The sequence below is a fragment of the Mastacembelus armatus genome, chromosome 8 (genome assembly GCF_900324485.2).
Source record: "Mastacembelus armatus chromosome 8, fMasArm1.2, whole genome shotgun sequence".
Lineage (NCBI taxonomy): Eukaryota > Metazoa > Chordata > Actinopteri > Synbranchiformes > Mastacembelidae > Mastacembelus > Mastacembelus armatus.
This window is the reverse complement of record NC_046640.1, coordinates 9,031,176-9,054,855: the sequence shown is the minus strand read 5'-3', so window position 1 is coordinate 9,054,855 and position 23,680 is coordinate 9,031,176. Positions and strand designations below refer to the sequence as shown.

Below are 23,680 nucleotides of genomic sequence, written 5' to 3'. Positions count from 1 at the left end.
ACTCATTTCACCATCTGCTCCCATCTCTTCCCCCATTTGTTCTGGAAGAACAGCACCCTCTTCCTGCTCGGTGCTGTAAAACATTTTCAGTTTGCACCACACTCGATACTCAATACTGACGCTGTAAACTCCTGTGATCACACATTAGTCTATGCTACTGTGTGGTACTGTTATTATAGTTACAATTAATTTTTTTACGTTGTTACACCTTGTGACTTGAAACAATGCTGACTGATACTAATATATATTTAAACAAATACTGAGTTATCACATTTGTCATCAGGCTTTATTTTTTCTTGGTCTGTAGCATCACAGACAGAGACGATACAGATCAAACTAACCAGACGACATGAATGGTTGCAGAGAATCCTGGTATTTTACCATTTTGGATCTAAAATGGAAGTGGCCATCAAAGCCATTCCTAATAAAAATTAAAATGTTTTTCCAATCCAGTCATGTACTGAGTTCACTGTACAGTCACTATAGTTTCCTAATGAAGAAATCTCCAGTCAAAAAGCAAAAAGCATGAGTCACACATGAGAGCAACACAAAACAAAGGACAGAGCTGCAAATACCTTAATTATCTTTAAAAAAAAAAAAAAACTAACATCACTGTTTGTTCTTCCATCCTCAGGCTGTCCAGCAGCCCATTTCCCATTTCTGTTCTCTCACCTCGGGATGGACAGACTGAGAGGAGGAGGGATGACGGGAGTCGGAGCTGAGATTGCAAATGCAGAGACAGAAAGAGAGGAAGAGAAAGAAGGAGGGGTTGGAGTCAATGAGGGTGAAAGACACAACTGCTGCTATCCATGGTGGATTCACACAACAAATGAGGGAGAAATGGATTTCACACAGAGAGAGAGACAGAAAGAGGGAGTCACGTCCCAAAAGGAGATGGAAACACAGGGACAGTGGAAGGGCTGACGATCCATAAAGAGACCGGCTGGCACTCCCCAGTTGTGGCAGTCTGATTTACAGTACACTCCCCACATGCATGCACTGTCACACCAATCAACAAACACCCTCTTATCCAAAAAGGCATATGAAGGTACTATGGCTACCGCAGATATTAGTAAAATAAGCATAGTGATAAAACTGAACCAAATACTTGAGAGGAGCAATCAAAAGCCAATTAGAATTTTTTTTTCTTTTCTTAATTTGAGCAGACTGTGTTGTTGGCAAGCTGGAGCAGATTATGGTGTCTGTCTTGCGCAGCCATCTTGCTGGATAGTTTTCTTACCCATCAGCCGGCTGGTTAAATCTGTTGAGGTTTAAAAGTGGAACCCAACAAGAATATTTAGAGTGCAATCAATGACAAACCCCTCCCTGTGTGAGTGGATGCTAGCGGATGCAGGGCAGTGTATAGTGACAGCTATAGCCGTGTGTTTTAGAGGTGACAAGGGCGCAGAGAGTTAATGTCGCGTCCTTGGTTCAGGCTAAGGAAGCTGGCTGTGTGTCTGGCTGTGATTGGTAATGTCTTGTTTTTACCTCACCACTGGTAGGGCTCTGTCCTCACTGCAGGTCCTGTGATCAGGATTGTATTTGTTTCTCTATAGCTCTTTATCATCTTAAGTCTTATAATGACGTATATACAGACTGGTCACTGTATCACAAATTTGTAGCAAAATTAAGTGCCCAGACCAACAACATAAAAAAAAAAAAAAAAAAAAGAAACACTGATACGCACACACAAGCACCCGACCTACTACTATACATGCCTGCATGCACACACCAACATGTAGACACACACATACACACAAGCACTTACCTGTGTTTGTGTTAAGTTTATGGAACACCTTATATATAGATACATGTTATATGGTTGGATCCAAGATATACGAAAGGAGGCGGACTATGCTTTCAACTGTTAAGATGGGATGCGTGACTATATGAAGAGAAACCTCCCAGAGGATTTTATTTACCCAGATAGACTTCCTCAGCGTGAGGCAACTGTTGTACACCCATTCAGACTTTTTGTCCAAGGGAGACTGGAAAGGAGAGGGGAGGGGGAGAGAAAAAAAACTGCAATTTTCTTGCTCTTCCCCATTCAATCCCCCCTGCTCCTTCCAGGAGTGGTACCACCTCTCTCTAAATAATTTCCAGGAGGAAACAAGCAGCCACCTGGCCGGGGGGATCTGAGAGCAGCGCTTATATCGAGTTTTAATACTATGATTGTTCTTACAATTTTTAAACTTTAAATGGGAACAATGGAACACTGATATTGATATGAAGAGATTTATTGCTACTATTTATCATTACTATCATCGTCCTTACTGTTATTATAGCTTCAGAGAGTTTCTGGTTTCTGCCTTTGGAAGTTGAGATGGCACTTATTTTCTGACTGTACTGAAGATTATTGTGTTGGTTGATATATACATACATATATATATATATATATATATATAAAAATATAAATATACGTAGGTATTTTTCGAAAGATGCATATTATTTGGTGCACTGTACCCTTAACATTGCTACTGTGTGACAGGAAGCATTGCAACTCAATGTGAAGCACATTTTTAAACACTATTGCTTTCTCCTTAATGTTTTCCTGTTGTCAGACTGTGAAGCTTTAATCAAAATTATACTTTGAAGGCCTCAAAGTGTAATTTTCTCTTTCAAAAGTTAGCTGCCACTTCAAAATAAGATGTTAAAAATGTACAACAGCAGTAGCAAAAATGTACCTGTGATTCTGGATAAGCCCACAATATGCAGATATAAATTATTATTAATAACTATATTTTTACAGTCAAAAAATTTGTTTTCTGTCTGTGCCATATTCTTCTACAGTCTTATCTCTCTTCAGCTGTCATGGCACGTCACATTCTAATCTCAGTCCTGCTTTTCTCACTGTTGCTGAGATCAAATATAAGGGCTCTGTCATGACCTCTCTACCTTGGACAACGCTTCACCTCTCCTGCTGCTTTCGAGTCCTCGAACACATATCAAATGTGCGTCTTACGTCAGGGCATCGATGGGGAGTTTACATCTATTTTTGCAAAAAGATAAAGTAAGTTTTCATACATCATGTTGCTTAAAGTGCATATACATATACACAAGTTATGAATGCAAATTTTCAGAGGTCATTACAGGCGAGTTGTTTCTATAATTGCGCTGTGCTAGTGGTTTAGAGATTATATTTGAATGCAAGGAAAATAGCAATAAGGACGATGAAAATAATGGTCATCTAATTATGGTTTAGGATGTAAAAAAAAAAGTCTCAAAAGTTCTAAAGAATCTCTGTCTTCCAAATAACGTTTAACATGAAAAGGTACAATGTATTTATTTAACTGTTGTGCTTTCTATACAGTTTGACCTGTTCTCTACATCTGCCTCTTCCACCTTTACTGACCCGACAGTGTTAAGAGCTCCACTGTTTTCACTCATCTGCAACTTCTCGTCTGTACAAAGCACCTTCTGCAGTCTGTGCCGTGCCACTATGCTCCCCGCTCATTGTTAATTACCAGCATATTATGCAATGACCCTGTTTCCATTAGCAACTGTGACTTTTCACATTTCCCTTTAGAGGTTTTTAAGTGATTTTCAGCCAAAACGAGCAATGTTCCCGAAAGGATAGCTTCCTGTTCAAACTGATCCACAGCAAGGTTTTGTTTTGTTCTGAAATCAGGTCTCTATATCTCTCTGCATGTGTAAATACAGCCGATTAATAACTCTGGATAAGAAATTTTGAAAACATTTGCTGATTCCAGTGAGTTCCCATTAAGTGACTGGTGACAGATGTTTTTGGAGGCCTGGTTTTGTTTGCACAGAGTGATGGCTCATGACTGTCGTCAGGAAAAAAAAAAGTTAAGATCCGAGTGAATTGGTCTAACTCTATAGAAAGCATTTTTTTTTCCTTTAAGAGATCTTTTAAAAAATGAGAATATGAACTGATGAAAGCTAACTTACAGAATATATATGTATATGTGATATGCATATACACACATTCATATAAACATATATGAATTTCAAATGTTTTAAGAGATAAATTGTTAGAATTATAATAAAGATACAAAGTTCTAATTTATGTGCTACACGATTTATTGAGATAAATGTTCTGATCTGAGATGGTTTCATTTTCTACTCCCCGACTGACTTTATAGCTCCCAAATTTTCCAAAACCCCAATCAATAGCTCTCAGGTTGTCCTAAATATTACCATAGGACAGCTTATAGTGTTTTATGTAATACTTTATAATGCCCTCAGCCCATGAACCAGCAGGTCTAACCTCTATCAGTTACAGTCCCACAAAAAAAAAAATAAAATAAAATAACCCAGCCAACCCAAACATTAAGAACATATATTAGACAAAAATCATGGTTATCAGTAGGTAGGTACTGGGCATGCATTTGTAAGATAATCTACAGCATCAGCTTCTGACATGACAAAACCTAAAAATTAAAAAAGTGACCCAAGTTAATCTTGTTTATAACTTCGGGTCATAACATTAGTTTACACAAACTAGAAATGCCACAATTGTGTCGTACCGGTGACAAACCCACTGAGATTTATTAATTATTTGTATTTATTTTGTACAGTCATAGAAACAAGAAACAAAAGTCAGGCTGTAGTTTTATTTAATCTCAGAACAAAAACAAAAACATTGCAGGAAGAAAATTAACTTTCCAACATGCTTAGAAGACATGTCTTCTGTGAGACGACCTGTACCTGAAAAGACAGGAAATCTGCAGTCAGACAAACAACTTAAAACCATCATAGTCCTACAAGGTTCAGGTTTTATCCAACACCACCTCAGACAAGTCAGCGCTGCACTTCTGGCACCACCGACTTTCTGAGCCCATGTAATAACATGGTAACAGCATTTACATCGTCTAAGAGCCAAAGAGATGTAACATGACACAAACCTGATTTAAGGAGAGTCCATAGTGGATTCACATTCTTCAAAGACCTGAGAAGACAAAAGCAAGTGTTAATGTGGTGTCGTACTCCTCATTTACACCTACATTAGCTTATTTTCTCCTCAGAAACTCTGGCTTGTCAGGGCCAAAGATGCACAGTTGCCTTCATACAGATTCGGAGCCCAGTGCAAGTCATCAATGGAGATGGAGAGTTTAAATCCAGGCAAATCAATTCATCAAACAAAGTTTATACAACTTGTAGGAATTCATGTAACCCATGGCCATAACAGAAAAGCACCAGGCTGCTGAAACGAACAGGTGTAGATATTTTCTCCACTACACTCTCAGATAGAACCAGACCTCTTTTTAAAAGTCGACTTTGAGCACTAGGTCCACAGTGCCACTGTCACGTCACCCCATCTACACTTGTGTCTGATTTTAAAGGTCTTTGTAATGATCAGTGGAGACATCAGCACATAGTTATGTCTGATTTGACTCCTACAATGTTTGGTTGTCATGAATTCATTGCCCTCCAGTGGTCACACTTCTTCACTACACCTGTCCTCACCTGAAGATTTAGGTAAAGAGGTGAAGCTGATTACCATGAAAGTGTTTCTAATGATCAAAGTACGTCACCTTTTACATACCTGTTAGGATCCAGGCCCAGTCCAGGGTGTTGAAAGTGACCTGAAAAGACAGAAATCACGTTACTGCGTTGTCATGACCATAATTTCTGAGCAACATTAACCATCTTTCTCCTCAGAAACTCTGGCTTGTCAGGGCCAAAGACGCACAGTGTCTCCAGACAGTGTCAGCGCCCAGTGCAGGTCATCAGGGGAGAGGCACAGCTTGAATCCACTTACTATCTTAAATTACTGATAGTCTTCATTACTTATTGATCTGCAATAACTGACTTTTGAGCTAGTCTATAAATGTCAGAAAACGAGCCCGCCTATGTCTCCCAGGCCCCAAGTCTCCTTTTAATCTAAGAAACACTCACCGATGGACTATCAACCTACAGATTCATCTATTGTTTTATTCTGTGCTGTCCATCACCTGATATCTCAGCTGTAAACACACAGTATAATTAAACCTTTACAAACCAAAGGTAAGTCACGGTCGCTGACCATCTGCAGCTCATCTCACTGTTAGCTACATGCTAAAGGCTAACCACGTGGGGACAGGCCCAAGGCACGTGTCTGTTCCGACAAACACTCAAATCACAAATGTGTTAGTTTAATGTTGGCGGGACCAGAACCAGACAACACGGGTCCTTCACACGGTTTGATTAGAAAACACAGTTTATCCTCCACAGCAGGTTTTTATTCCCATGAAGCCCCGGACTTTCTGCTGTCTATTAACGATGATCGGGGTTCAGCTGAGGGAAAGACATAACCACTTTTCACCACAATGATCTGTTAATCTAAACATTTCATAACATTCACACATGTAAACCCACTAATTTAACTTACCCTGTCCAGGACCGGCGCAACAGTCGACACATCCTCGTCTCTGCTGCAGCTGCTTCTTCCTCTTTTCCACATCCACCGTGACCTTTATATGCGCACTACCGCCACCTACCGGACCGGACCGGACTAAACACATTGTCTACGTTGTCTTTGCTGGAGCCTGAAGCGCCCCAAAGACACGAGTTTATTAATCTCTACTGTTTTGTTTTACTGACAAGTCGTTTATTTAAAATTAGTTTAATTGTTTGCAATATGAGCAGAGGTGGATTGTGCATTAGATCCAGTCCATCTTCGCAAAACCTGCTGCAATGAGCAAAGTACCTACTCGAAAACATTATGTGCATTAAGTTCAGGCTAAATTTTTTTGGTAACATGTTCTCTGCTGTGCCTCTCTGCATCTGCACTTCCACGTGTGACCGCTAGAGGGCAGACGTACTCGGGGTTGTAAAGACGCACAGCCCTGAAGAAACAGCAGATATTTGCTGCTTGCAGCTTCTTAAATGTCAAGACTTTATAATACAATCACTTTTGGCTTTAAGCGACTCTGAAAGGTCTTTGTACACTGTTTTCTGACATTTCATAGTAAAAACAACGGAGGACTCAGCAGACGAAGCTGTAAAGCCTGTAGCTGAGATAATAAGACACTGCCTGAACAAAAATGAAGCGTGAGGCAACGAGCAAACTTAAACAACATTTAGTCTCACCACTCCCAAGCTCTTGCCTTGAATCTTTAGAGATGCAGAGTCAAGGTTTGCTCTGAAACAACTAATCTTTAAACACAACTATGTGATTAAGGACTTTGGAAAACCCTTCCCACCAATCAACACTTTTCACACAGGCAGGTGAGAGAGCAGGTGAACCAGGTCAGTGGGACCCCAGCTGTTTAGTGGGAGGTCTAAGATATGCCTTTTCATAAACCTTATATGGCCCAGTTTGATTTACACTTTCTGCATGAATTTGGAGTACACAAAACAAATCCACTAGACTTGCCAAAGCTTTTGGACAGAACTTGGTGTCTCAGCTATCCCTCTCTGTATATACATATATATTATATACACCTACACATATATGTAGGCCTTCAGCTTCTCTCTTGGAGTGGAGGCTGTATTTTTATTTTATTTTATTTTATTTTATCTGTGAGGCTTGTCACCACCAGGCGCCCATATTTCTCAGGAAACAGGACAGGACGAGCCGGGTGAGTTTGTTTACAGTAAGTAAAACTTTAAGTAGCACTTTTAAAACCAGTGGTTACAAAATACATTATAGATTTAAAAAAATCTACACACACACACAAAGCATTAGAATACAGACAATAAATACAACATCCAGTAGTGGACTTTTAAATCCACTTCTGTGCTTTTATTAGTATCTGAAGAACAGTCAGATTTAAAGTAAATTAAGTGATGATTTGAGGAAGAAAGTCGAAAATGTAAAGAAACACTTTGACCCATATATTTTAACAAAATAAATGTGTCGGCTATACTAAAACATTTCAGGATCTTTGTGTGGAAACTAGAAGCAGAAATTTATTCTGGATTCAACATAATCAACATAATATTTCTGTGACCCTTCTATAGAGATGTGCCATGTACAGATGCATGCAGTTATTTATAATGTTACTTAACAGGGACCTTGTTCCATGTTTTTTTTCTCTTATTGCTGTTATCATTTTAAAGACAGGATCTCACAGTGTTGTCCTGATTTCTGTCCTTCCAGATTTGATTATAGGATCATTGTTTCCACAGAACAGTTGGGCGTAAGCATCTCAACGTATAACAGCTGTCTAGTTATAGACATGGCAAGTTCTGGCATGAAGATATTTCACAAGTTCAGCATAGCATGAAACATTATGCCACCACAAGCAGACTATGTGAGTGTGAACAATTCTTCTTCAGGGGTTTCTGTCTTCAAAGAAACTCTGACTTTTACACACACACACACACACACACACACACACACACACACACCGGATGTATCCCCAGCTGTGAAGCGAGGTCTAGTAAACCATCCCAAGGGAATGTCAGAGGGAGGAAACAGGGGGATGGAGTTTCCTTTATCTGGTCATGCCTCTTTAAAAAAGACTGCAACATAGTTAATAGGCCTATTTACACATGCACATAAATATTCCTACACAGACTGTGATTGGGTTACTCAGCTATGACCTGACTCACCTACACATGCACACACACACATATAGACACATAAGCCCCAGGATTTGGCACACTTCGCTACGCTGAGGGAGGTGAAGTAAGAGGGAAAAAAAGAGGTGATCTGTGACAAGTGGTGAAATACAAAAAACAAGAGAGTAAGTTTCCTGCAGCTGTTTGAAAGAGAGAGAGAGAGAGAGAGAGAGAGAGAGGTGGGGGGAGCGAGCGAGGAGAAAAAAAAAAAACAAGCCAACTCATCTGACACAAACAGCAGGCCAAAGAAAGGGGAAGAGCAGGAGCAGCACTGTCCGGAACGAGTGGAAAATCTAAGTTGGAGACGGTGAAGAGGAGTGTGAAGAAGAGAAGACTGTGAGAAAAACGGCTTTAGAGTCTGCACAAAGATTGGACTGGAGGGGAAAAAAGTTTTAACCAGACAGACAAAAGAAGAAAAAGTGGGTCCAACATTCAGAGGTGAGGAGCTGCCATGGCTGAATAGTTTCAGAGTGGAGTGAGTGGGGCTCTATTTCTGCTCTATGTGTTCATTTACTATATATTTCATCTATGCAGTGTGTGTGTGTGTATGTTGAGTTATGTGTGACAGATGAAACGGGGACAGGGGGAGGAGTGAGTGTGTGTGCCAGAGTGGGTGCAGGATACAGGGGTGAAAGTGTTTGGTTGGTTAGAAGGTCCGGATGGATTCAGATGAGCTTCAGGCTTAGTAGATTTTTGTGTGGCCTAAGAATAAAGTTAGAGTTTTGGATGCTGGGTTAACGCAAGTCACAAATGAAGGAGATTATAAAAAGTCTTGAGGACCCATTGGTGAATTTAGATCTGTGCTTGTAGGCGGTAAGTTACATAGTATATGCTCTGTTGTACTTGATAAATACTTTACCTGCTTCACCTGCTTCCATTGAATGTCGACAAGTAAGAAATATGAAAATAAAGAGGGTGACACAAAGAGCAAACAGTAAACTACAGTCAGGCTTTTATAACTACAGTTTATTTAACTCTGTGTATTTGTTTGAAGACTTTTCAAGTTGGGTTGCCTGGGTTCAGCAAAATCTAGGTCAGTCCCTCCCACCTTCAGGACATTTACGCTGATTATAAAAACTATGAAATCAAATTCGAGAAAGCGATGGTGCCATCACGTTGATTCCAGCAGATATGGAGTCGCACAGCAAACTTTGCTTGTATAAGACTAATGCTTGTAAAGAGCATTGTATCACAGTGAAGGAGTTTAGGGTTTATACTGGCTAAAGCTTTATTCATTCGTCAATGCATTGGAACAACTAGTTTGCTAAAACTCACTAAAAATCAGTAGGCAGAAATAAATCTGGCAAATATCCACCACATTATTTGATATTACGCAGAGACAGCAGAACCCCTCTCACCCATTTCCTCTGGAAACTCAGAAACAGCCAAACCCAGAGGAAAGGCAGCCAGCAGGGGACAGGAAGTTAAGGTCAAGGGTTAACAGGGAGGCGTTTTATTATTTTTGTGACCTTCTGTAGATCTCTGGGTTGTGTAATCTGTGAGACCTCAGCTGAAGCAAGCTGAAGAAGATGCAGACAGGGAGAGGCACAGCTTTATGCTCTCAGTGGAGCATGTGATGCCCTGTGAACAGCAGGATGTGGAGCAAAATCACTGAATCTAATTGTGAGTGTATCAGAGCCATAAGGGGGGATGGCTCCAGGGAGGAAAAACAGCTTAGACATGATGGCTCTGTCTGGGTGCAGTTGAGCTTCAGATGCACTGAGGATTTAAAAGAAACAGGCTGTGTTCTCAGAAAAATTTCTCTTTTGGAAACAAGGCTCATGAGCATGAAGCACCATTCAAAGATCACAAATACTTTTTGTGAATTACTCAATTTTAAGTCAGACAGAACCTTTTCAATTTTTCTGCTGCTCTCGGTTCATGAGCATGTGTTCTGGTATGTTTCATTTTTCAAATAAACAAGCAGACAAGCCCACGAGCATAAGCAGAAAGTCACTGCAAATGATAGTATGTGTTGCCCCTTGGTCCCTGAGTATTTTAGGATAGCTCATGTTTCAAAGCTGGGAATGCTGGGAGTGGACTCTCCATGCTTTCCAATGTTGTCATGGCTTGTGAGACGCTGCCTCGATTTACTGTACGGCTCCTGGTTCAAATTTACAGTACACATCAACTTCCAACAGCAAATCCAACTTTAATGGGTTTACAGACACTGACATATGTTGCACCTGCTTTATATCTTCAATTTAGTCCTGACAGCAGTGCACTGGCCATTAATCTGAGGGGATATCATGCCAGTGATTCCCAGCCAGGCTTCTTGTACAGCAGGGAGTTCATGGAAAGGCTGTAGAATAGCTCATGTTATTTGCTAAGTAAAAAAAAAAAACAAACGACCACATAGGGAGTCAGTTAGCACAAACATTAAAAGTTGTGGCTACAAGTGCATGGAAAATACTGATAGCAAGAAATCTGTGACGGATAAGTGACTGAAAGTATAAAGGTGAATACATGGTTTAAAATTAAATTAGGATTAACAGATAAAATCATGAAAAAAGTTTGAAATAGTTGACTAACTCCAGCTAAAATGAATAGATGAACAGTTTATATGTTTTATACATTACGTTCGTGACTATTAGGAGTAATAAAAGCTAACCCAAAGCTAACCCAAAGCTAACCCAAAGCTAACCCAAAGCTAACCCAAAGCTAACCCAAAGCTAACATTCACAGTATGTCGCAGCCACACTTTTGATCTATCTAATAATTACTTTAAAATGCAGTTGTATGACTTGATTGGTGATGCTGATGAAGTAGTACTTGTTTCATCTGACAGGGTTGTGGGTATGTCTGAAACCGCTGCAGTAGAGAACATGGTTCCTTAATGAATATGTGGTTCTCCACTAACATCAGTGTGGGAGGGTTTTTGGTGCTGGCTTAGAACTAAATGTGATAATGGTATAGTAGGGAGCTAATCAACCTGTAATCAGTGTAGATTTACACTGAATACAAGAGATTTTGATGGATTGATATTTAACTTGTTTTTATCACCAAAGTAAGTTATTTTGTTTGAACTGGACTGAACCGGTTCCATATTTTTCCTTCTTAGAGAACAAGATGTCAACACTGCGTTCAGAAAACAGCCCTGAAGATGCCAACAATCGCAGCTTCTGGATGGTAAGAACGTGTGTGTGTGTGTGTGTGTGTGTGTGTGTGTGTGTGTATGTGTGTGGTGTGTGTATGAGGGGCTCTTAATTTGCCATTTTGCCTATGTAAGTTAGGATATGGGACAGACAAGTCTCAGCAACCTTCCAGTCACCACAGACTAAACAGTTTTGCCTTTCAGGCAACATATCAGTGTAAACGAGGCTGTGTTTTCATTTTAAAACCTGAACAATAACTGTTGTACACACTGAACAACCTTGCTTCAGTTTTGTGATTGTGTCCCACACATTCTTAGTTAGGCTCCTTGATTGTCTCTGTTTGCTCAACAAAGTAGACAGTATAACTCAGGGGTCACACCCCCTGGGAACCAGGACAAGGTTTTTCCAGTTTCAGCATTTCCTGCCACATGATTGTTCTGCAACAGTACTAATGCATGGTGTTTTTATTTGTGGTGTGGTCTGCTGGATAAGAGGACATGTCAGTAAAAAGTTAGCTTTCACTTCTATACAAAGCTATTTAAAACTTTTTAATTTCATGGTTATATCCAAACTGCACCTTTAAAGCTCAGTAATGAATATAGTAAATATTGTCTGTTTAGTTAGCAGCAGATTTGGGCAGATTTGGATGGAGCTAGTTTAGCTCTTTCTGTGTGCAGTCTTAATGCCAGTGCCTGCTGGCTGCAGTTTCATATTGTACCAAGAGACATGAAGGTTGTGTTGATCCTGTCGTCTCATCTTTGCCAGCACGCAAATACGCATATTTCCAACAATTTCAACCTGTTCCTTTAAAACAGAACCTCAGTCATTTCCTCAACAGGGCTGTTAAGTAAAAATCTGACAAATTAAAGGATTATTGAGTGTGTTTCAAACTTTACTTGCAGAGCTAAAGTTTACAATGAGGACAAAGCCACACCACAATGACCTCTCTCTCATTTGAAGGCCTTTGAGAAAGAAGCATCAAAATAATAATTGATTCAATTCATCAAATAAATGAATGGAAACAAATTGTCTATTTGTACATCAGAGTTCATGAACAAACAATAAATCTCACAGTGGTTATCTCCACTGAAGCTGTAGATTTATATTTCATTCAGGACATTGCTTTTATTCTTGTAAATCTTCACCACTCCAGTTCGGTAATAATGCGTCATACAGCACTATGGACCTTTCCATTTTGTTAATGACTATGTGCTCTGTTTAACCAGACACCGTTCTGTTTTGCCACCATGTTTTAAAGCTATAAACACATCCAACATTTAAAGTGCCTGAATAGCTAATTTGAGCGTGCTACCACTTTAATATTGGCTTTGTCTCCTGTTGGCCTCAATCGGCTGCCCCACTTTCATCTCTCCTCTCCTGTAATTTTGGCAGCCTCCTGTTGTGCTGGATGTGTTTCCAGGCCAGTTCCTGTCTGTGTCATCCCACTGCTATGCTCACATACTGTCTGTCATTATACTGCAAACTTAAGCTCTTCTGTTTTTTATTTGCAAAGTCAGTGAAGAGGTTTGCAATTAAGTTGCATTAGAGTATACAAGTGGGTTATCAACACTAATAGGTACAGACATAGTGGTGTGACGCCAACCTCATGTCCTGGGTCCCATATTAGATTATTTCTGTCCCCTCTTGTCTGTGATCACCAACTAGACACTGCATGTTCAGACATGTTGCATCTATATTTGGGTCCTCTGAAACAGCCTTTCTGATTTTTTCAAGTATGAAATAAAAGTGGATTAGTGGTTAGCACTGTTGCCTCACAGTATGAAGGTTCCTGGTTTGAAACCCATCAGGGGCCTTTCTGTGTGGAGTCTGCATGTTCTCCCAGTGCTTGTGTGGGTTTTCTCCAGGTACTCTGGTTTCCTCCCACAGTCCAAAAACATGTATGTCAGGTTGATTGGTGACTCTAAATTGCCCATAGGAGTGAGTGTGAGTGTGTGAGGTTGTTTGTCTCTATGTGGCCCTGTGATGGACTGGGGACCTGTCCAGGGTGGACCCCTGCCTTTCACCCAAAGAGAGCTGGGATAGGCTCCAGCAGATCCCTGTGACCCTGGTTAAGGAATAGGTGAGTATAGATAATGGATGGATGGATCGTAATCATTAGTAGCTACAGCTAATATTTCAGCTTTAACTTTTGTTCCCCTATGGCTTCAGTCTCACCGCCAAATTAAATACAGAAAACAGACTTCAGCATAAACCTCATTACAAAATACATAAAAACAAATGCTTCACACAAACTCACATAAAACATAATATAAAACCTTCTGTCAGTCTCATCCAATCATCCATGGTTTAAACAAGATCACCCCACATTATTATATAAAGACTGATGATCATCTGACTCATAGTTTAACGTTTTAACTTTCTGTTTCTGTTTCCTGGGACTTTTTCTGCGCACACACTTTATAGCTTGAATGTGATTAGTAATATTCATGAGATTCAACTTTTCAGCAGAGGATAGTGGCCATTTTCTTCAGTGCTGCCTTTTATTGCTAGTAGCGGATTTGCATCTGCCTCAAATATCGGCCAACTGGGTGTTTGCAGCACTGCTGTTGGCTTCAAACTGGATTCCTCAGCTGTTTCTGTTTAAATCTCAGACGAGTGAAGAGAGTCAGAGCAAACCACAACAGAAAGAAAGAAAGTAAGGAGTGGGGGAGTGGTTTGCACTGATGATAAGTACCCCTATTGATTTTGATTAAGGCAAGGAAACTACAGTGTGTCGTTAAAAGCACAGACTGCTGTGACTGTTTACTTTAAAGGCTGTTACTGTGTGTGTGTATATATATATGTATAGTGTATACATATATATTCAGATTTAACAACCAAAATATGCCCTTAGAGGTCTAAACGCTGAACCACAGATTCATATGGGAAATACACACGACATACTGTGCCATGAAAGATACATTAACCCTGAGACTACACTAAATACTTCCAATGGCTGAAATTTGGGCTGAATTCAGCTAGAAAAATTTAACTTTATGTTCTGTTGGAGATGTCCTAAATCTCGATTAATCCAATTACCTAACTCTATTAAAACACATGCAGCTATCAACCTAGTTCATTGATCTTTCCTATGCATCTGCATTTAACTCATCAATGAAGTAATCGAAGAGATTGTCGATTTGTGAAAAAATACAAAGATTCAGGCCTTTGGTAAATTATCAGGGAGGGGAGCAAAGGTCTGCTGACACCTGAGAATGAGCTGTTTTACAGTGGGAAATAAAACGTAATCTGACAGAGAATTTGCCAAAGAGGAAAAAAGAAAAGTGAGAGCATTGAGGCTTACCAAATCAAAAAGTCTTAAGAAAGTGATAAAAGTTGTGCATGGGGTACTGTGTGTAATGTTTTGTCAGTGTGCAGTAGATAAAAAAGATGCAAACAGTTTTAGCCTTAATTACAAGCCAAAGATACAATAAGAAAATGTGACGTATTTTGACGTACGAGGAATAAGGCAGGTGGAACGATCCAGTGTGCACAAAAACATTAGCTGTAACTGTGTGTGAACGTCACCTCTGTTGTCCTGCTCAGTTATGACCATTTTGTAATTTTATGGTATTTACAGTGCATGCATTGCCTCGAATGAGTTAACATGATGTCATACTGTATACGGTGTCCAGAAGCTTTTAACCAGAGATGTGTCTAACAGATAGTTTGACAAAAAACGAAAAAGAAAGTAGGAGTGAGTGCTGAGAAGGAGCTGACGGCAGCTGCCAGGAAAATCACAGAGATTTCCAAATTCCACATCCACAAACAACACACTTGCTTCAGATATGTTATTACACTCAGGGCCTGCTGCCCGCTTGTCCTCCCTTTGCTGTCTTGTCTGGCTTTTTATGGCCCGGCACAGTCCTCGTGTCCACTGACCACACCCCATGCTGCTGCTGCAGGCATTAGAGTTTACTCCAGGAAATTTAATGCCAGTGAATTCTGACTTGTGGCACGTGAAGATGACCTTTGTTGGCTTCAGCAGTGTCACAGCTGTGAAAGGAGCTGAGGGTGCAACATAGACCTAGTTATGGTAGTGAAGTAGTAGTACCACATTTATAAGATGAATGCTTTGACGTGTCAAATACAGGTGTGACTAATAACATCAGTAATGAGCAGCTTGAACAGCTTTTGGCAGCCTCAATGTCATTGGGAAGGAAATCAGTCAAATTTGAACAGAAATATCTTTAAGATCAATTGTTTTTTGTTATCAATTGGCACAAAATCATTATCTTCTATTTCCTGTTTTGTATGCCTATATTTACATGCTTTATTTTCCCCCACTTAAAACGCTTGCTGTTATTTTGAAAAGTTCTCCACAACTTGCCAGAAACAACATTATACTAGTGTTGCTATTAATACCAGTGTTAGTAGTAATAGAAGTACTTCTACTCATAAATGTACTGTTTGCTAGTGTAGTGCTTGCATTAGTCTATTTGGGTGTAGTAGCAGTAGGTATATTATGGCAATAGTACAAAATATTACTGTATTTTGCAGACTATATGTTGCACTTTATTTTAGTGCTCTTTAATGTACTACTGCTTGTTGTTATGTGTAGCCCACATTCTTCATAGGCTAATTTAAACTATAAATGGTCTAATTTTAAATGTGACTTATACACCGAAGTGACTTTTATATGTGACTGATATTCCGCTACAATTTATAATCCAACAATAGTTGTATTTTTCATAGTAACACTAAAAGTAAAACTGACCTTTCCAGTATTAGTAGCAGTTATTGTAGTAGTAGTAGTAATAGTAGTAGTAGTAGTAGTAGTAGTAAAAGAAGTCTTTTTCTGGCTTGAACAGTTCTGTTCCTAATTTAGTTTATCTAATTCAGTTTATGGTCCCTGCTGTTCCCACTCTGCCAATAATAAACTATGACAGATGACTGTTTTGGAGCTGAAATGGTGAAAACTAAAAAGAAAACTGCCCAAAAGACTTTGCTGATTACTGGCAAAAAATATCAACCCCTTTTTGGATGTTTCAGTGTAAAAAAAAAAGTGCATGCTAACATCAGGATTTAATGAATCAAAGTCCACTGGACCTCCGTCCTCCCACTGTTTATCTGTTGTGACAAGTAGATCTTCCTCTCTCTTTGTGTCCTGGCAGCCTGGGAACTATCAACGCACTGTGAAGCGAACAGAAGATGCCTTCCAGGCCTGTAATGACATAGTGGCATGTTTCCAAGAGAGAGCTCGTGTGGAGCGGCAGTACGCCCAGCAGCTCAGTGAATGGAGCAGCAAGTGGAAACCAGTAGTGGACTCCAGTAAGTACAGTCTAATTTTGTCCAGAACATGATGAGCCTTTCAGTAATGATCATGAGGTGGGAATAATCTATGGTTTCAATTGCTGTATCATGTAAACAATGAGTAAAATACACAAAGAACATTTAAGAATTTATGATTTCTTGGTCCTCTTCTCCATCCTCCCTCAGGCCCACTGTATGGATCTCTTCTCAAAGCTTGGCAGTGTTTCTTGTCCTCAGCTGACCGGCTGGCCTCCTTACATGCCTCCATCTGCCGCTCCCTGGTGTCGGAGGATGGAGACCGGGTCAGGACCTGGCAAAAGGACACTTTTCACAAGAAGTTATTTGGAGGCTTTAAGGAATCCCAAGACATCGAGACAGGGTTTGCACGTGCTCAGAAGCCATGGGCCAAACGACTTAAAAAGGTCTGGATTTTTGGGAGCTTGTCTCTGTCACATTTCCAATTCACCTTTTCACCTTCAGGACTTTTAAGACAGAAAGTCACTTCTCAAGAGTGATGACCTACTTGAATCTGTGTTTTACTGTGGTCTGAGATCACCTTAGGACAAAAGGACAACAGCAGAATGACTTACAATGTCTCTGCATCGAAAATATACACAAGCCCTTCAGGGAATCAGTATTTCATACATGCTAAAAGCTCATGAAGTAAATGGAGTCAATTCGAGGTCTGTGTTTAGACCACAGGGACCTACTGCATCCCTGTTTAGGAATGAGTTTATTCTGACTGTCAGGTGCATATTCTTTTTCAGCTCTATTCTTTTGCAGCTATAGGTTAAATTGATTTTAAGAGCATTGCACTGTTGTTTATGTCAATTAAAATCCACATAGACAGACAGTCTTCCTTTTGACGTACTTGTGCAGAATGTATTAGATAGAAAAGGCATGTTTTGGTCCCTCCACAGCTGGATAAAGCCAGGAGGGCGTACCATAAGGTGAGCCGCAAGGAGCAGGCAGCCAAGGAACGAGAGGCACATGCTCAGGGAAACCCAGATGTCGCCATTGACAAACAGAAGAAGATCCAGGAGGAGAGAGAGATAGCTCAACAGGAGGCTGAGAAGGTGAGGGACACACTTCAGCATTCAGGGGCACCAAGAAATCTAGCAATGCCACAAAACAGTCCGGGAAGCACAAGGCTGCTATAGCAGGTTACAAAATACTATGAAAAGTATCTTTGCAAGTGTTATTTGAGGAAATAAATGCATTCAACACATTTGTTGTGTCTCGATGCAAACAATGTCTTGTGGTCAGAAAAGTTGAATGTCTTTGAGAAATCGTACCATTAATTTCTGTGCCAGTGTCATTTGTAATTGGCCAGTGGGAAGAGCTAGAATATCATATCAAATGTCATGTTTTGTTTGTGGACACATTTATCATGGGTTTTGGGTTTGTTGTTGTTATTATTAACATCTTGATTGAACCCGATAAAATCATTTTGAATGTTTCAGAAATAAAATAAATGAAGTGTTAAATGTGGTGGTTTTGTAGGTAAACAGTTCACTTCACTGCAACAGTTTAATTATTGTGTCTGCATAATTGTTGTCAGTCATCAGAGCCCAGAGATTTGAAAGGAAATAACAGTTTGGGTGTAATATATAATTTATGTTTGAAGTCAGTGATGTGAGAACAATTAATCACACCAAGGTAAAAATTATAAATAAATTACAAGTAGTTTTATTATATTTTTGTTTTCTTATTTATAATATTCACTCAATGTGTACTTTTTTTAAATACAACTGTGGAGTACAACTCTTCTTCCTTCTTGTACTGGAGTGGATTTAAGTTCCAATTAAGTTCTCCATCTCTTATGGTTAGGGTCAAGGTTGGGGTACAGAAACCTGTAATGTGTATGAATGAGACCGGGTGGCTCATGATCCACGTATGAAGTTGTGACGATTAATGTTTACAGGTGCGCAGCCGTTATGAGAAAGTCCTGGAGGAGGTGAACCGCTACGCTCCTCGCTACATGGAAGAGATGGAGTCCATCTTTGACCAGTCACAGGACGAGGAGAGGAAGAGGATCGCCTTCCTCAAACAGGCCTTCCTCTCCATCCACAAAAATCTGGACGTTACCAACAACGAGAGGTGAACCCCAGTGCTTTGTGGGTGTTGGTAAAGTAAAAACACATAAGTAAATTTCTGCTGATTAAATGGAGACGAGTGTGTGTAGTTAAACTGGTAGCTTGTGTCTGGCTGTGTATTTAGAGCTAAGTATGTTAAAAATCAATCATGTGACTTAATTGACCTAATTAAAAGCTGTTCCACCAGGTATTATCAAGTGGGTGTTTCTCAGTGGCTAACTTCCACTCTTATAAAGAAAATAATAATAGCTAAGACAGCAACTTCATTACTTTACAAAATCTGCAGGAGACACAAGGGGTTATGGGCTCTGGGAGAAATTATATACTCTATTAATCTGCGTAATTTTTAAGTAACTCTACTCAGTGGCTGATTGTTGAGATGTTTCAAGATACAGGAATAAAAACGTTGACACATTTAAACCAATGGCACAAATGTGAAGCATGTGGTAAAAATATCTCGCAGAATCATGATAGACTGGCATCAGATAAAGAACTGAAATCTAAATTTGGGTTCTCCTATTTGCTCACCGCTTGTCATTTAGTGTGAGGGCTGTGTACAATGAGCTCCACAACACACTGATGGCCATCGATGAGCAAGAGGACCTTCGCTGGTGGAGAAACACCTACGGGCCCGGCATGCCCACCGACTGGCCTCATTTCCAGGTTCTTCTTGTTTCTGTCCACCAGTTTAAATTGATGTCATGAAGTTGAATTCTTTGTAGTCTCTTTATTGTTCCACATTGAACAGTTTAGTCATTATTTGTTTATGCTTTTAGGAGTGGACACCAGAAAAGAAAGCCAAAAAAGGAAAGAAAGAAGTGGAAAAGAAAGGAACTATAGAGAGGAGGTGAGTAAATGTGTCTCAAAGGAAACTATGCTGTTTACAATGTCCTGATGCTTTATATTGTACGTACAGTTTGTCCGGTCAGACATCCACATGCTTCTCTGCCTTTTTTGTCCTCTAGTGTGATGATTGGAGGAGTGAAAGTACGAGCTCTGTATGATTATGTTGGCCAGGAAACAGACGAGTTGTCATTTAAAGCAGGTAAACACAACTTCAAATGTACAAAACCTACCATGCACAAATGCGTATTGCAGCAACTAGATGAAACATGCAGAAAAATATATAATATTATAGTATATATATCTTTAAATAGTCTAGTGTGATTAGTTGAGTGGCACAGTTTAATTGGCAAATATTTTCTTGGTATTAATGAATGATTGAAGTAATGTGACCATTTCCTGTCTTTTTTAATTCTCTGTGATAATAAATGTTGTGTTTTTTGACTTTCCACTACTGGTCCTAGAAATTGAAGAAATTCTGAGTTATGAGAAGAATGTCTGCTTCTCCCCATAGGTGAGGAGTTTTTGAAGATTGAGGACGAGGACGATCAGGGCTGGTGTCGAGGGATGAAGGACGGCGGGTGGGAGGGGCTGTACCCTGCCAACTATGTGGAAGTGGTATAGACTGAAAATGGAAGATATTAGCACATCACGTGCTTCATTTCACTGTGGAAGTCAGAGCCTGGGTAAATGCGTGTCAGAAACACAAAACCAATGCTGTAAAAATAACAAGAAAAAAAAACCCAGAACAAAAGAGTTAAGTAGCCAAAGATCTGGCCTGTGAGTTAAGATTACATCGAGGTGGATAAACCATCCAGGTTGTGTACTCCCTTGAGAAAGTTTGACAAACATTTTAATATATATGATATGCATAGACCACTTGTATTGAAGCCATATGATAAACAATGCTTTAAAGTAAGAGGTAAATAGATAAATATGGCTGACTCTAAAGGTACTTTGTATAATTTACACTTTGGTGCTGAAACTGCCTTACAGGATTTGTATTTTCTTTAATCAGTTTTATTTTGTGCACTTCAACACATTGCTTTTGAAATGCTCACAAATCCTCACAAAGTATGAAGAAGTAACGCTAAAACTGTGATTATTATTAATCCCAAGCAGCCAAATGGAATCAGCTTGCTAGAAGTAGGTAGCTACATATAACCAGTATTTCCCGTCTGTGTTTGTGGTTTGAAGGAGCAGGTTGAAATCTTGAATCACATGTTTGTTTTCTGTCCAACCCTCAGTTAGATGATAATATCGATATCAGTGTCCAGCATGTTGGGAAACTGCTAGCCAGCCAGCATCAATACACATTGCAGGCAGCCCAGTGTGTGGCTTTTTTACTCTCAGTGTGTATAATTAAATTTTTTATATTAACAACGAGTCAGCCAGAGACGATTATCACCCAACGCTGCAGTTTCTTCGAGGTCTGTGGCACTTTATGGGCATAATTCAGCTAATCATTTTGTTGATTGTTTCGGTACACCCTCACCGCTCTCAGACTGTCAGCTTCTGAAATCCCAATGTACGCCTCCTGCCCAGCAACAAACAGCAGGCAGACACAGTAGCTTGTGAACACAGTGGCAGATAATTCACTATATATTTCCCTCAGGAGTAAGACCAGAAAACACAGAGATTATTGGACTTACATTTATCACATCAACAGAAACACAAATGAACGTTAGATTTCTGTAAAATGAAGTTACTATTTGCTAGCACTGTTTGCCATATCAACATAAAAGATGAGAATGTGTCAGTATTGTGTTCACAGTTCGTTCCCACAGCAGCGAAGCTGGAAAGAAAGTATGTTAGTACAGGTTTAACAGAAAATGAAGTAGAAACTGAAAAATAAGATATTGCGGTTTAAGAATATGATTATGAGAAGTTTTTTCTTCAGCGGTATCTACCATGGTGACCCAGGCACTGGTTGGCATGCAGCGTCTCAAATGTCCTGTAGTTCTAGGAGGGTTGCCAGGTTTGAGCTCTGCCCAAACTCTACTGTAAAAACATGATTTCGGTGACTCTTCTATGTATTGGTGATTGGTGATACACATACAGACATGGAGCGATTGGCAGGTGTCTTGTAAAATCTTATATATATCAAAAACCCTACAATTACTTTAAAAGTACAAAAATATAAAAGGTACACGTTAAATTGTAGGTACCAATATCCTTTAGTGCTGTATTAGAAACAATAGAAATGGATGAGAATTGAAATATAGTCTTTTATTAAGTGGCCTTGGATCAATCACAATAATGTACTCTGAAGTTACTTGGATATAATGAATAATAGATTTGGCAAAGGAAACCCCACTTTATGTTACAGTGTTCTTTGCTGCCACTTTTTTATTGTTTTGTACTGGGACACATTGTTGTGCATTACTTGCATTATGTGTAAATAATATCACTTTGGAATGGGTTGTCCATTAATTGCAGTGCTAGTGGTTCAATGCTCTGCTTCTTCTGCCCACTCAACCTTGAATTTGCTTCTGATGTCCAGGCCAGCTTTTTGTTTTGTGGATCCACCAACATCACTGTGACTGGGTGAATAGGAGGCAAATTTTAACTTTATAAAAGTGCAGTCCACTTATCCATTTTTATGTTTTGATGGTGCAATGCTTGTTTTTCCTACTTCTGTGCTTTTTAGCCAGGACCCGTTACCTACAAGCATCTTAAGGCCAAGATGTACTTAATTTTTGCACTAAGGTCATCTTAGCATCTTCCCAGATTCTTCTGGGAAAAAAGACCCAGGTCTAAACATGTCCTAGATGTAACACTGCCACTATAGAAAATGTTTAGAGATGAAACTGATGCCTGTCTTCTTCGTCAGATTTTGTGTTTCATGCCAAACATTCATGTATGTCTAACAGTTCTTTTAAGATAAGAACTGAGGAACAAATAGTTTTCCTTTCTGTCTGTGGTATCTTATCATCTGTTGAGATATTTCATATATGATCGCTATCATGAAGAGCATCTTTACCAAAGTAATGGCTTCCAGAAACTGCAGGGTTTGCCTTGCTCCTTCTTTATTTCCTGTGTATGTGCTGTCTCTCTTTGCCATATAAAAACTATGGATTTCACACTGTTTTTGCAAACTTCCTGTCTTTTAAAAATAAAAATGTAAACTATTACACAAGCAAAATAATTAGTATTGAATTGGTGATGGAAAAAAGGAATGTCAGTGTGTGTTTCAGAGAGACAAGAAGAGGAGTTGTTGCAAATATGGGTCTTTGAGCTTGTGAATCACCATGCCATCATCCTCTAGAGTCCTGCCTGCGGATGTTATAGCACGTGCAGAGCTGTCAACTGTCGCTCTCTCAAACACACACTCACTTTTAAGCCCTGTGTCCATGTCAGAGGGACTGTGTCTGGGTCAAACACTGCTCTTTATCTGAATGATGCCACCGCAGACTTGGATGCATTCTGACATCAGCACATGGCCATCAGCAAAGAAAACAGACCCACGCTATTGATCCAGCTGATAGCAGGGAATACAGTGATAAATGCTGGGATATCACGCTCCACATGTATGTGGGAATGTCTGCTTCCACTGCAGTTGTGGAGATAATGAAGTCACCCTGGGAGGAAGCTGTTTACCTGATGACATTTTTTCTTTTAGCAGATGAAGACTGTCTCTGACACCCTTTTCTGAGATGCATATTAACTTGTTGGTCATGGAGATTCAAAATGTTCATCCATCTATCCTCTATACCACTTTTTAAATTCCAGCAGTTTTTATATAAATGTGTTGATTTTTTTTTTTTTTCACAATGCTGTTTTTTCCAGATGTTCTTTTCTTTTCATGTTGCTGTTTTCTAACAGATTGACTTTGTCCATCAAGGTCATGGAGGGCGGGACCAGATGAGCACAGTTGGTTCTGAG

General features: G+C 39.6%; 2 protein-coding genes and 2 non-coding genes across 6 annotated transcripts in view; 2 read left to right on the top strand and 2 right to left on the bottom strand.

Annotated features, from left to right (window-relative positions):
* The window catches only part of shank1 (SH3 and multiple ankyrin repeat domains 1), a 49,105-nt gene extending 46,841 nt beyond the window's left edge, over window positions 1-2,264 (top strand). The window contains exon 27 of the mRNA XM_026325785.2: window positions 635-2,264. Within this exon, the coding sequence (XP_026181570.1) occupies window positions 635-722 (88 nt within the window). The 3' untranslated portion in view covers window positions 723-2,264. The remainder of the gene's footprint in view (window positions 1-634) is intronic.
* A 2,710-nt stretch (window positions 2,265-4,974) lies between these two features.
* On the bottom strand, window positions 4,975-5,066 carry LOC113141729 (small nucleolar RNA SNORD88). Its single transcript, XR_003296805.1, has one exon. It is a non-coding gene; the product is annotated as a small nucleolar RNA SNORD88 (small nucleolar RNA).
* Window positions 5,067-5,611: 545 nt separating this feature from the next.
* On the bottom strand, window positions 5,612-5,702 carry LOC113141728 (small nucleolar RNA SNORD88). The gene has a single exon (XR_003296804.1). It is a non-coding gene; the product is annotated as a small nucleolar RNA SNORD88 (small nucleolar RNA).
* Window positions 5,703-8,706: 3,004 nt separating this feature from the next.
* Window positions 8,707-22,929, top strand: LOC113141114 (protein kinase C and casein kinase substrate in neurons protein 2). 3 transcript variants are annotated; one of them, XM_026325336.2, is made up of 10 exons: window positions 8,707-8,946; window positions 11,570-11,637; window positions 16,718-16,874; window positions 17,043-17,278; window positions 17,777-17,932; window positions 18,781-18,956; window positions 19,495-19,615; window positions 19,729-19,799; window positions 19,918-19,997; window positions 20,310-22,929. In XM_026325336.2, the coding sequence occupies exons 2-10, from the start codon at window positions 11,578-11,580 to the stop codon at window positions 20,417-20,419; spliced, it is 1,167 nt and encodes a 388-aa protein (XP_026181121.1). In that variant the 5' UTR covers window positions 8,707-8,946; window positions 11,570-11,577; the 3' UTR covers window positions 20,420-22,929. The 3 variants fall into 3 exon arrangements, with proteins under 3 accessions (XP_026181121.1, XP_026181123.1, XP_026181122.1); XM_026325338.1 differs by having other exon boundaries at window positions 11,549-11,637; XM_026325337.2 differs by lacking the exon at window positions 8,707-8,946 and adding an exon at window positions 9,137-9,321.
* The last annotated feature ends 751 nt before the right edge of the window (window positions 22,930-23,680 follow it).

Excerpts from the sequence above, each read along its gene's own strand:
- LOC113141114 (XM_026325336.2), top strand. The coding sequence starts at position 11,578 with ATGTCAACACTGCGTTCAGAAAACAGCCCTGAAGATGCCAACAATCGC. Across the intron at positions 17,933-18,780 it reads CTCAACAGGAGGCTGAGAAG|GTGCGCAGCCGTTATGAGAA; the intron begins GTGAGGGACACA and ends TAATGTTTACAG. Across the intron at positions 18,957-19,494 it reads GACGTTACCAACAACGAGAG|TGTGAGGGCTGTGTACAATG; the intron begins GTGAACCCCAGT and ends CTTGTCATTTAG.